The sequence below is a fragment of the Tigriopus californicus genome, chromosome 4, assembly GCF_007210705.1.
Source record: "Tigriopus californicus strain San Diego chromosome 4, Tcal_SD_v2.1, whole genome shotgun sequence".
Lineage (NCBI taxonomy): Eukaryota > Metazoa > Arthropoda > Copepoda > Harpacticoida > Harpacticidae > Tigriopus > Tigriopus californicus.
In genome coordinates, this window is record NC_081443.1 from 11323339 (window position 1) to 11336186 (window position 12848).

Consider the following 12848-nt stretch of genomic DNA (forward strand, 5'->3'; position numbering starts at 1 on the left):
GACAACTGCTGTCTCTTCCTCCTAGTGCCCCTGAGATGGGTCTTTGTGCATTTGAAATTGAGGCATACCTTGTGCCTGAAAGATCTCATGCACATAAATGGGTGGAAAAAGCTACACCCCTGTTTGGAACAGCCCTTCTCATTGAATTTGAGAAGGCCAAACTCTCTAAGTTTGGGACACCATTCTGGGTGAGCCAGTTTACACCCTTTGCCTGCCTTTTTGTATCTTATCAATGCTCTTGAGTATTGATTAACTTCTGTCACTTTAAACTAAAGATCTAGATGTGATATTTTCTATCAAAACCTTCAAATGCAGCACGGAGGGTTTTTACGCAAGCAAAAGCATAGGACACAAAGAATGGTAGCACTACTCATCGAACACATGGGGATGTCAAAAAATACGGGCCTCTGATGCGAAATTAATTTACACTAGGATAGAAAACCGAGATTGATTTCGGTTTGAGAATTGAAGTTGGGCGAGTTCGGCAATAGACTTGGGTCCAGCAGAGGACTCCAGCCTTTTACTGTACTTAAGTCAAACAAAAAGACTCATACACCCAAAACTCGCCCAGCACTAGTTCTTCTTCAATCCTCAAACCGGATTCAATCTCGGTTTTCCATTCTAGTGTAAAGCCGCCCTTACAAAAATATTTGATCATCAAAATTCCTAAATATCTTGCAACAACCTCTTGAATTCTTCCTACGACAAATTTGAGACAGGAATTTTGAATAGAGTGGGCATTTGCGATTTTCATCTAATTTGAAAATGTCCTCACTTGGATCGAAAGATGGGGTGCCAAGATAAGCGATTTTGAAATATCTTTACAAATGGTTGGTTAGATTGATTTATAAGTGGCTAAAGGTTATGCAAGTCAGGAAAAGGTAAAAAAACAACTTTGAATTATAATTGCATAAACTCACCGCAAATTGGAGTGTGCAGGGCGGCTGTGGTGTAATCATTGAGCTTTTGGCCGCAATATCTTGAAAACACGGTACTGGGAACTCCAGATTGACGGCAAGCAGAAGACGACCCTGAAAGAACATGATGGAGAAGAAAACTATGAGCTACATTAAGAGCCTCAAAAGGTTCTGGCCCCGACAACCTGCTGGCCTTGGTTTAAGGTTGACTTGTACCAAGTACAACCAAGTCTTTGAAAGCTTGCCGTTTATAAGAGCACAAATTTATACCCATGGCAATATTTTGATGTGGATTTAGACCTTTCATCTTTTGCAATAACCCAGGAACATTTTTTTTTCCGTATAAAATCTAAGGGAATGAGAGTCCACAACTGAAACATCTGTGATTGACCACTTAAGTCTGCTTTATTTGACCCGATATGTCGAATTTACGGTCTTTTTGTGTATGGACAGGGAAAGGACGTTCAAACATAAATCAAACTTACTTCATTGAGACATCATAGATGACGGGACTTCTGGATGCATTATTGTCACTAGTGATGTATTTCGAACCAGAAAGTCAGCTTTTTAGCTTCTAGGGCCTCACTTTGGGTCCTCATTACGAGAGAAATAGGGCACACAAGCAAAATTAAAATGTGACCGGCCTAGGTCATAGAACTAGGGCTCCTGTGAGACTCGTTTCTTATCTTGGCTCTTCATTTCTGTACCATTTTTGGGCTTGAATTGGCAGCCCTAACAAAGGTTCTTCAAGCTAATTAGTTGATTTTCCGGCTCGAAACTCATCACCAAAAGTCACTAATAGCTAATAGTTGTGGGAGCGCCTATTGTTGTAAACCGGGAATATATTTGCTAATAGCTGACATGTACGTGCAACTATCCGCTACTCCGCTTAATTGCTTTCCCCTATTCACATAGCCGCATGAAATGCTCGTGCCATCTGACAGGGGTACCCGATAAAAATTGCCAGCTTGCCCGTTCCCAATGAGTATTTGACTCTACATTTCAAGCTTGATTGGTCAGTTGAACAAAAGCATCTTTGTGATTGGCCAGTACAAAAAGTTGAGACGTTTGATCCAAGAGGCGAAGAAACTTGTCAAACGAATGAAAATTTGCATCGTCAAAGACATCAATCACATTTGTCACTGATGTTAGTTCTCAGATTTCCAAATGTCAATTGCAGATTGAAATCAATGGGCCTTTGCAACAATATAAGATTGACAAAAATAACTCTTTTGGCAACTCACAAAAAGAGCAGCAAGATCGTACGTGTAACATTGAATTGTTATTCGAACATATCTTTTCATGCCAGATATTGGCTTGGAAATTAGTTGGGCAGGTCAAAGATTAAAAAGAACTGAACAGCATTTGGAAAATGATCATGAACTAGAGCATGATTAACAATCATTTTCCTACTCTGCTGCTAAAATTTGATCGAAGGAAATGATCTCTTGAGTTTCAATTTGCGTTTGACGCCAATAGTATTCCATGACAAAAGCATATTCAAGTTGCAAATACAGCTTTGTAGAGAAACTTATTCGAGAACGAACTGAATCGACTTTTTGTATCGCTTGTCCAATTTACCCGATCCCAAAATATCTGTTTTATGGAAGAGCTACGTTAACCCCAGTCATCTAAACGCATAGAAACCATTCCATCTTATACCTTTGACAAAATTGTCAAATTTTATGCAAGTTTGTCTGTAATGCTTTGTCACGGATTTGATTAAAAACTTTTTAACACTGCCATGTATCAACTTTCCACGCGTTTGGCAAATATCTATAATATCCCATCAGGCTACCTTGTTGAACCAAAACAATACACTTACGCACCCCCCTTGTTTTTTCAAGTTGGACAAGACACACACTGTCTTAATAGAATCTCGAGTCTTCTCATGCATACTTGCCTTCAATCCCAACGAAATCGAGAGTAGCACACTCGCTGTCAGTGTATGCATTGTCCGCTATAACACCTTTACTCAAAGAAAATCCCAAAGCTTCGTCGTCAGGGCATACGCTATATTGCACACAACAATATCCCAACTCTTGGCGAATGCAAATGGAGTAACTGAAATTTTCAAACGGATTAGCCAATTTTGAATGGTCTCGAAATTGCAAATTAAGGCCCAACTTACTCCTGATCCTCGAGATGAAGGTTATCCATGGGGGCGTAATTAAAAGTCGTAAATCGGCCGTCCAAATTAGTGTGATATTGTAGACAACCATCCGGGGGTCTGAAATAATAAAAATGATCGAGACTGAACTTCCACCCTATGCATCGTACCTGTAGCGGAAGCAATCTAAACCTTTTACAGGTTGCTTGATTATGACTTTGATAGAATACAAACTAATGTGACCTAGATAAGCGCTACTAATTTACTATATTCTTGGAATGAGTGCGCGATCAAAGCACTAACTTACAATATTCAATTTTCTGCAGTTTTTTTCCATATGAGTTGGATGGAAAGTACGTGCTGCTCTTTCAACCAACCCTCTTTGTACTTTTTAGTGCCATGCCTCAAGTAATTTCATTAGAACATGTTCTTTAGGGGAGAAGAAGTTTAATGAGAAGTCAAAATGGCATTGCTTGCAAGACAAGAAACATTGCTTTTACCTTAAGTGGACGCCTAAGATCTATTTAGCTAGGGTTTGCGTAACGGTTGCGTGTCCTGAAGAATGACTAGTTTGCTTATGAATAAAATTTACATAAATATACTAGAAAACACATTCAGTCAGATCTTAAGCGGCCAATTAGGGGATTGACTTGGAAAAACTTTCAAGAACTCTGTAAATTATTTCTTAATTGTGTCTAATCACTTCCGGTTCGGGAAAAAGGTTCGCGGAATTACCACCGAGTGTGATGTATCGGTAATCTTGAAGAATGGTTATAGTGCTCGGGCGAGTCCGGCAAAAGTCGAACTCATACGAATCCTCTGATTTTTCGACTTTTTATCGGACTCGCCGAGTGTCTTGCTATGGCTAGTTCTAGCAAAAAGACACATCTTGCGAAATTCTAGGAAAATTTGAATAATTTTTCTTGGCAAGTCCGAAGTCCAGTCCAATCGAAAAGACTGAATAACGTCGAGAAATCGAAAGAGTTTAAGGAGTTTAAGCGACATGTACTTCAACGCAATACTAATATTGAAACTGCGCAACCTCATTTTCCACCTTGAGAGCACCTTCAAGCCTTCAAAGTTCAATTTACTTCCCTCAAGTATTGGTAGGGAGTACGTACGTAGTTGAACCAGTGCCAGGATTGGACAAGTTTCTGGCTAAAACTCGACCCCAGTAGCGGTAAGGAAAACCGCAAACCAAAAAAGACACCTAGATTCAAGGGCTAGCCAGATCCAACAAGTCTAACTCGTTGGTCGATCAAATAATATATGAAAATCAATCCAACAAAAATTAATTAGTTTTTTTTGTCTTGAACTACTGAGAACTCCATTCCAAGTAGCGGTAAAGAAGTTCGCAAAAAATAATAAAAATAATATTACTGATACAAAACACATCATAATTGTTTCTAAATAGAAGAAATTTCATAAAGAACAATCGATTTTCCTCATTCTTACGTTGATCGAGAGCCACATTCGATTTGTGTGGCTTTGATCTCGAAAATCCGAGTCGAAGCCTCGCCAGTGAAGGAGAAATCCAATTTGGCATTGCCTGAACATCCTCGATCCATATCCACGTAAACTGATTAAAATTACAGCGGAAAATATAAAGCGTAAATATGAAGATATTGACAGATAAGCAACAGCTTGGACAGCAACCAACAACCACTCACTGTGTTGCCCTGAATTTTGTCCACATATTTCTGGAATGGGTTCATTGGAGCTCGACTGAAAATGACAATGCTCTACGTTAACGGACGGGAGGGATGCAAGTCTAACAGTTTTTTTTTTTGAGGCGGCTAAATCTTGAGTTCATTCCAAAATTGACCATAAAGCTCTTTCTACAAAATGTGGATGACACGTAATGCCAGGTCTTACCGTTACTTTGAGGGAATCCACACATGCACTTCCCATGATTTCATCAGTTAAAGCCATCCCCTGGATTGAGAATGTCAAAAAATCCAATCTTAAATAACAGACATCTAAAAGGCAAAGTATATTGCGAGTATAAATGGGTTGGTGCAAATTTGATAGGAGGAAATAATACATAAGAGTGTAAGGCTGAAAATAATGGACATTTACAAAAAGAATATGAGCACAGTTTTGAAAAAAAAATGAAGGTACCTTCAACTATATCAAAAGGTAAATTGACCTAAACAAAATTGCGAACCAGCCAAGCACACTGGTTTTTAGGATGCATGGATGGTTTCAGGAACGTTCTTCTGTATGTGGTTAGCGGATCATGACGTATCAATTGGTTTGAACTAACGTTGCCATGGTTGGGAATACAAATAAGTTGACGTAGAAAACGGCACACCGTGTTCAAAAACCCTATCAAGTTTCCAGAGAAATAACCAAAAACATCTTGGCATTTTTATAGCTTAAAAAATTGCAAGGAACAACTATAGTTTTATTGCTTTATGGCATTCTAGCCAACATAGAAAATGCTTGCTTGAAGACATCAAAAAAAAAAATTCAAAAACCTACTTAATGAAAATTGGGAGCACGTTTAGGTAGCGCAAAATCATAAATCGTGATATCATTAATCAAATCACTACTTAGCCACATTGGACTTAATGGTCCAATTTTCATCGTTTTTATCGATAATATGGATTTTCAAAATCATAGAAGAAAAAGACAATTTTTCAACGTTTTTATAAAATTTCAAAAAAGCCCAAACCATTGTATAACCTTGTTTAAAACTTCCCAAAAAGATTTTTTTGAAAATTTACCTTAGAACCATCGAACGAACACCTAGCTAAGCAATCACTACAAAATTCATGAAAATCGAACATGCCACAAAATAGAGTTTTCAATCAGTTTAATCAAAGTCTTCAAGAAAAGCCTAAATCCATGAGATTGCCTGATGTAAGCTTGGGCTACAAAATTCAAGTGAATGCGTAACGAAGTGCAATCATGGTGATTGTAAAATGCATTTTCATATATTACACTTTAAGTGTGTTTTAAGTAACATTTTATATCATTTTGAGCTTTTTTGAGACTATGCAAGAAAAAGAAAAAGAAATCTTTTTTTTACATTAAAAGTCGAGAACAATTATTTGGGTAATTAAATTAACATTTAACCGGGGCATTTTGTGTCTTAACTATAACGATAAAAATTGAACCATTAAACCCCATGTAACTAATTAACGGTTTATTATATCACATCTCAATTTCTAAGTTATTGATAAGTGTGTTGCAAATTGTAATTGAATAGGTTTTTGAAAATTTACATTTTTAAAACTTTTTTATGCAAGTAAGCTTTTTATGTGGGCTAAAAGACAAAGCAATAAAACCAAAGTTGGTTGATATGATTTTCTTTAAAGGTTATTTTTACCCCTCTTGGCAATAAACTCCTTTGAACCCTTCTTCTTTTCTTTTCTTTGGCTTAGCATCCAACGAGCATCCTGAGGATACTGTGCAAAGAGACCAAATCGTACAGAAACCAAAATTTGCTCTCTTGAGTTTCGGCATACGTTTCTTTTGGCAATATACAAATAGTTTTCATGTTCCTAACTGTCTAAGAAAAAACCCTGGTCTCCTGCAAGGCAATATCGTCTTCAGTTCCTTGGCCCGGCCTCTGAAAAAAGGCTGAATAACCCTGCAAGCATCTCTTTTCGTGAATATTCTCATCAAGTCGGCGGTGAACTTACTCTTCGTGCTAAAAAGACAGCAAATTTTGTCTCCTACCCTATTTTTCAACCCATTGATAATGTGTTTCAAGTAACAACCCACCCGTCTTAGCCAACCATAGCGCAGTCATGTGAACGGTGTTCTGGTTTATATGATAGCAATTGTTATAAAAACTGTAAACAATATCCTACCACAGGAGCACTTATTGATGGTGAAACTTTGGCCATTAGTTGTAGATAACCCGGATGGGAAATTGTCATTTCGAAGATAAGTACAATTCTGAGCCGTGGTACCACCCGATGATAAATAAAACACGCAGCATACTCCAAATCTGTAAAGAGACGAGATTCTGTATTGGCTTCTATTGATTTTTGCGTTTTCCAAAATATAGTACTTTACCCTGCCGCACAATTTCCTGAGGAACTTCCACCCCTCTGGATGCATTCATTAGCCGTGTAGCAAGTGCCGTTTCTATTACCATTGGTTCCGCTAAAACAAAATTGGCAGTAACACAACTGAAAGTCTCGCATTTTCGTTTTTGGTATACTTGAAAGTTGAGTAAAGAAAACCCTGATAGAGGCAATTGAGTTACATAGTCAATAAAAAATAATATGATGTTCTAAATTTGAATGGAGCTAAGAGAAATTTTTCCTAAATATCGGGACCACAGAGCGAACGACCAAAAAGTTCTGTAAGTGGGATGGCCATACAAGTTCAATGTTTAAATAAAACATTGAACAATAACACTTCACTGGAGTATGATAGATTATTTTCATTTAATTTGTCCATCAATTGCAGCAACTACAGGCTCCAAATAGGCCCAGAACAACGAGCAACTCTTCTTACAGAGAGACGTGGGCAACTTGGTGCACACCCTGGAGATGGAGGGCTTGAGGGACTCCATGTTATTGGTTCTATGCTCCAAGTAGCCCCAAACGAAGAATTCGAGACGGTGGAGATCAGGACACTTGAAGGATGGCCAAAAATCCTCGAAATTTTTGGCAAAGAAATGTTCAGCCTTCTTGGCCCTATGGGCCGGAGTACCATCTTGGGTCCAGATATATTTACCATTGGGGTAGTTGGACTTTAACCATGGCAAGATTTTATACCGTAAGACGGAGGTGCAATCTTTGGAAGTAATTTTCTGATCTTGGGGGAAAAAGATCGAAGGCACAGTCTTGCCATCGGAGCACACGACTCCCAGGGTCATCATCTTGGCCGGATGCTTCTTGGTGAGGCTGAGAGGCATCTCATCTGTTGGTTCCGCTATATATCGGTCATTTCTCCTGTTATGGTGTCTATCCATTGTAAGGCTCTTCCTGTCCGAGAAAATCTTCATTGTTGTTGACTGGCTCTTGAGACACTAGAACACTTTCTGGCCCTTCTCTAGCCTTTTGGCCTTCATATTTTCGGTGAGGAGATGCCTTTTAGACCTGGCGACGTGACTAGACACAAATTTCGCTCTATGGTCATAAACTGATCTTTTTGTGATGCCAAGTATCTCCGCGATCTTTTTTTGTTTTTTTGGAGTGGATTTCCGCGTGGAGCAAATCGAACATGTCTCGTCTTTTGTCCTCTGTTGAAGCCATTTTTGGACCGATTTTAATGAACCTGGCACCAAATGCAGGTGTCAGTTATTCTCAGTTATTGCTTGGGTAACAAGGGGGGAAATTGAGACCAAAATTTGCTTTAACTTTTTGGCTACTCACCCTGTTTTCTTGATTATTCATCTTTTATGTAATCACATTATAGCCCTGACTTGAGATTGCAACTTACATTATGACAAACTGCTTGAGCTCTTGATTTTACAGAAGGATGAATGTGCCCTGTCGATTTGTTCGTTTTGTGAAAAAAGGGGCAATTTGTTAGGCAAAGTGCTTCTTCATTGTAAAAAGTGAAAAACACAAAGAAACAGAAGACCATTTTTCACTGATCAAGAATGATTTACTTACCTGCCAACAGAACTAGAGCTTTGGCAAGGTCCATTGTCGAACGAAACTATGTTGAATAATGAAAACACTAAAATAGAAAAAAGTCTGTCAAGTTTAGGAGCTATTTATGTATAAAACATAGCCTTGAGGGTAGTTTTCATTGTTTCGAAGTCAAATGAGAACACTGATAAAAATGATCATAAGACAATAGGCATGGTAAGAATAAACGCATTAACTTTACACCGACAGATATTTCAAATGGGTTCAAGGCATGAAATGCAATGATGCAAACCCTCGAAAGTTCATCCGATGTTTGGAATTCTAGCTTCATCAAAGCCTGCATAAAAGTCTGATCAAAAGCAAAGTTTGAATTCACTCATTGGGGTAGCCAGGGATTGAGGGCTGCTCCGGATTTGGTTTTGGCGGGTGCTAGGGTCTGAAGCGTGACCCTCGCACGGCCTACGAAGCCAGAAATCGTTTAGCTCAATTTATTCCGATCGATGCTCAGTGTCGTGGATCAGGTTTGTTCTTCGTCAGTTGATGTAATTAGCGCCTCAATGTTGCGCGTTGGGAAAGGACGGGGATGAGAATCGAACCAATGGCCTCTCTCCTGCTAGGAGGAAGAGTCGCTGACCTCCTCTCTTCGCCGCGTGTACCGCAATATAGTTTAGCACTCATAACACAAGTCAAGGACGACGGCACCCCTGGATAGTGAGGGTAGAAGCTTTTGTCAACTCAAAAATCATTCACCAATTTTGAGCTCATTGATAGGTCTGTCTCAAAAACAATACGCTCTTGAAACTCAGAACGACGTGGGCATAAAATGGCTATCTCAGCACCACATTGGTAAGACCTTACCAAAGTGGTGCTGGCTCATTCAAATTGTTCCCGCCTTGGACCGAGCTTTAGATGCTCATAGCGTTTGAGACACAAGTGCTCGATTAAGCTTAAAATTGGCGAACACTTTTTGAGCCGACAAGACCCCAACTTTTTTTGAAGGAAAATAGGCAAAAAAAAGTGTACATAATTGATTCAAAGGTATTATTAATATTTTTTTGCGGACTTTTACCGCTACTGCGAATGGAATTCCCAGCAGTTCAAGACGAAAAAAATATTATTTGAATTAACTTTGCTTCTCATATATTAACGAGAACAAAGTCAACAGCTCTCCAAAATGCATTGAACAAAAAAAATACTTTTGGGGGAAATACCAGGAATATGGGCTCAAAGACTAAGAATCAGAAATTGCATTTCCAATTCGACTCGATCGTTTCTGTTCTTTTTCAATTAATATTAACTTCGTGCTCCAATGGCTTTCTTTTTCAATTTCAATCTATCAATTGAGTTACACTTATCATCCTAAAATGAGGCTGCCAAAGCTATGTTGTAATCACAAAAAAGGTTCGGTTTTTAGAGCCACTCTGGGTCAGTTACCTAAACTTTGAAAGATTTAAATTATAAATGAACGACTTTACAGGATTTTTTTTTTTAAATGTGATTGGCCAAAAAATTACAAAGATCTGGATTTCCCATTTCCTAATGAATTTTGAAAATGGATTTTTTTAACCCAGAGTGGGCTAATCTTGGCGGGAAGCCCTTTGGACGTCCCAAAACGCAAATTCTAGTAGTCCAATTGTTAACACGTTCATTCTGCGGAGTATAAAGCAACGACCTTTGAGGGGCCATAGCTTTTGACCAATTTCCTCAATTATGTTCAAAACTGACGCGCCTGGCCATAAAAATGAACGTTAGTACATTAGTAGGTGTGCGATCACTAGTATCATTAAAAAATGAATTGGTTATATGAAATTGAATGGGTTACCTGGACTTGATGAGCAATGAACCACTTGGGAAAGATGCCAATAAGGACTCCAATCCCATGAAACTCGCTCAGAACCATATAAAACAATAAGGTGAAGATGAAACTTGCTTTTGAAATTCTCTTGGAATGCTGCTTCGTTAGAATTCTAAGCAGGTCCGGGATTGATGTCTCTCCGTCGAGATTGGATTCTCTGTTGCCGTCATTCTTCGTGGATCGTCCAATAAATAATATATTCATATTCTCAATTCATGCACATTGAATGTTCTTGGTGCTATGTATGGTACATAGTCTGCAGGAAGGTGTCTTTTAGTTGACTTGGGTGTTCTGTACCTTGAGGTGGAATGTAATCAACATGACATTCGTGGGGGTAGAGATCCACTTCCTTGAATCCGTGTATACTCTTTGATATATCTTGTCTTCTCATTGAAATAGCTTGTCTTTTGATAGATCCATTTGGTTTTGGCTGTTCTCTCATTCTTCATTAAGGTTGCAGATTCTTTGACATGGAATTCCAAGTTTCGATATGAACAAGCTTCAATTGAGCACTTTTTTTCGATCTGAATACTCTTGATAAATCTCAGTAAAAATACGTTGCGAGTCTTGGTAAGGAAAGACTAAGGCATGATAATGTAATTGCTTTGAGAACTTACCAACGATCTGAAAGCTGCAAGTTATCAGCGGTTAATTGTATAGATTTGAAAATACAACTTACGTTTTCCTTGGCGTGCTGACGTTACATTTCTATTGTTGTGTTTCAGTCCTTGGCTAAGACAAAGAGTTCCTAAAAGAAGAACAAGTCTCACAAAAGTCACGTTTAAGAGAGATCCCATGGCAATGGTTGTGTCTAGTCGAGAGGCAAATTCCTACTGAAGATCTACTGTAGAGTGATTTTTCTTGAACAATCAAAACACCAAATGATGTGTTCGCACGCTGACATGGTTGGAATCCACTGTGAAAAATAATTTGAAATGGAGTGCTTCGTAAACACTCATGAATTACTTCAACATTAAAGAAACTCCTTGAGGCCATCTGCTTTCAAACCCAATCCAAAAGAAAATCCTGCACTGATTCTCCAAATCAAATGTGATTTCGCAATAAATTTGTGCAGGTTGCTTCGGTCAGAAAAGGGCAATTATTGGAAATCCCTGTTTTGAAGCTTTCATCTCAAGTCACGGAAAACAAATTTAATTGATAAACAGTTACAGGCTCTCGTCAAATCAAAATTAATGCTTTCTTGTGCTTCGATTTAGTTTGGAATGTAATCCAAAGTACTACTAAAATTAAGGGTTATAGTTTGTCTATTTGTCACCTTTAATCTTCTAAATGATTTTTGGCACCTTGTTTCAAAAGCTCTATCAAGTTTTTTAAAAAAAATATCCAAACACATCTTGGCATTTTTCTCGCTTAGAAATTCATAAAGGACAACTCAACTATGGCTTTATTGTTTAATGGTATTCTAGCGAGGACAAAAAATGCTTGCATTAATAACATGATAAAACTGAAAATTGGGACTACACTAGTTAGCGCATAATTCTGAATTATGACATCATTTACTAAACCATCACTTAGTTACATGGGATTTAAAGGTACAATTTTCATCATCTTTTAGCCCCAAAATGCCCCGGTTATACGTTAATTCAATTTCCCAAAGTGTTAAGGTTGATCTTCAATATCAATAAAGTAAATTGTCATTTTTCATTATGTGTATTATCTTAAAGTAGCTCAAAACTAAGTAATACCCTACGTTTATCGGACCATCGCCCTGGAGAACCCCCCCTTGAAGATGATGTCCACCCTACTAGCTGCTCGCTTCTCCGGATTGGCCGAGGATAGGGATCTCCTCCCAGAGTTCCAATCCGGTTTCCGGAGAAGCAGCTCAACCACCACGGCAGCTACTCTTCTCTATGAAATTGTGCATTCTAACATCAGCAGTAAGAGGAGAGTGTATGGATGCTTTGTGGATTTCTCCAAAGCATTCGACAGGGTGGACCGAATGCGGACATTCCTCAAACTCCAACTGTGGGGAGTTCCGCGTTCAATCTGTGTCCTGCTGTCCAACATCTATGCAGGACTCAGATGCTCCATTCGTTCTGGTGAGGACCTATCCCCCTGCTACTTCACTTCCATTGGCCTTCCGCAGGGGGATCCACTATCGCCAATTCTTTTCAATCTTTATGTGTACGACCTGCATGAAGCCCTCACACAACAAGGCCCCACTATCAACCATTTTCCAGTACAATATCTTCAATATGCAGACGACCTGGTTTTCTTGGTTGAATCAGCCGTGGAATTGCAAAATGTCATCAATCCACTCCACGGTTATTGCCAAGAGAACGGCCTTCAAGTCAACACCATCAAGACGAAGGCCATGGTTTTCCATAAAGGTCATCTGCCTCCCGCCTCCTTCCATATTAACAATAGTCCGATTGAAATCGTCA

The 12848-nt window shown here is 38.8% G+C and overlaps 1 protein-coding gene across 1 annotated transcript in view; it reads right to left on the minus strand.

The window, feature by feature from the left end:
- Positions 1–11257, minus strand: part of LOC131879537 (uncharacterized) — a 16320-nt gene extending 5063 nt beyond the window's left edge. The window contains exons 1-10 of the mRNA XM_059225890.1: positions 11123–11257; positions 8610–8676; positions 7057–7146; positions 6849–6988; positions 4903–5006; positions 4698–4752; positions 4483–4606; positions 3049–3147; positions 2821–2981; positions 921–1031 (exon numbers count right to left, since the gene is read on the minus strand). Coding sequence (XP_059081873.1) covers positions 921–1031; positions 2821–2981; positions 3049–3147; positions 4483–4606; positions 4698–4752; positions 4903–5006; positions 6849–6988; positions 7057–7146; positions 8610–8676; positions 11123–11240 — 1069 coding nt within the window. The 5' untranslated portion in view covers positions 11241–11257. The remainder of the gene's footprint in view (positions 1–920; positions 1032–2820; positions 2982–3048; positions 3148–4482; positions 4607–4697; positions 4753–4902; positions 5007–6848; positions 6989–7056; positions 7147–8609; positions 8677–11122) is intronic.
- Positions 11258–12848: the final 1591 nt, after the last annotated feature.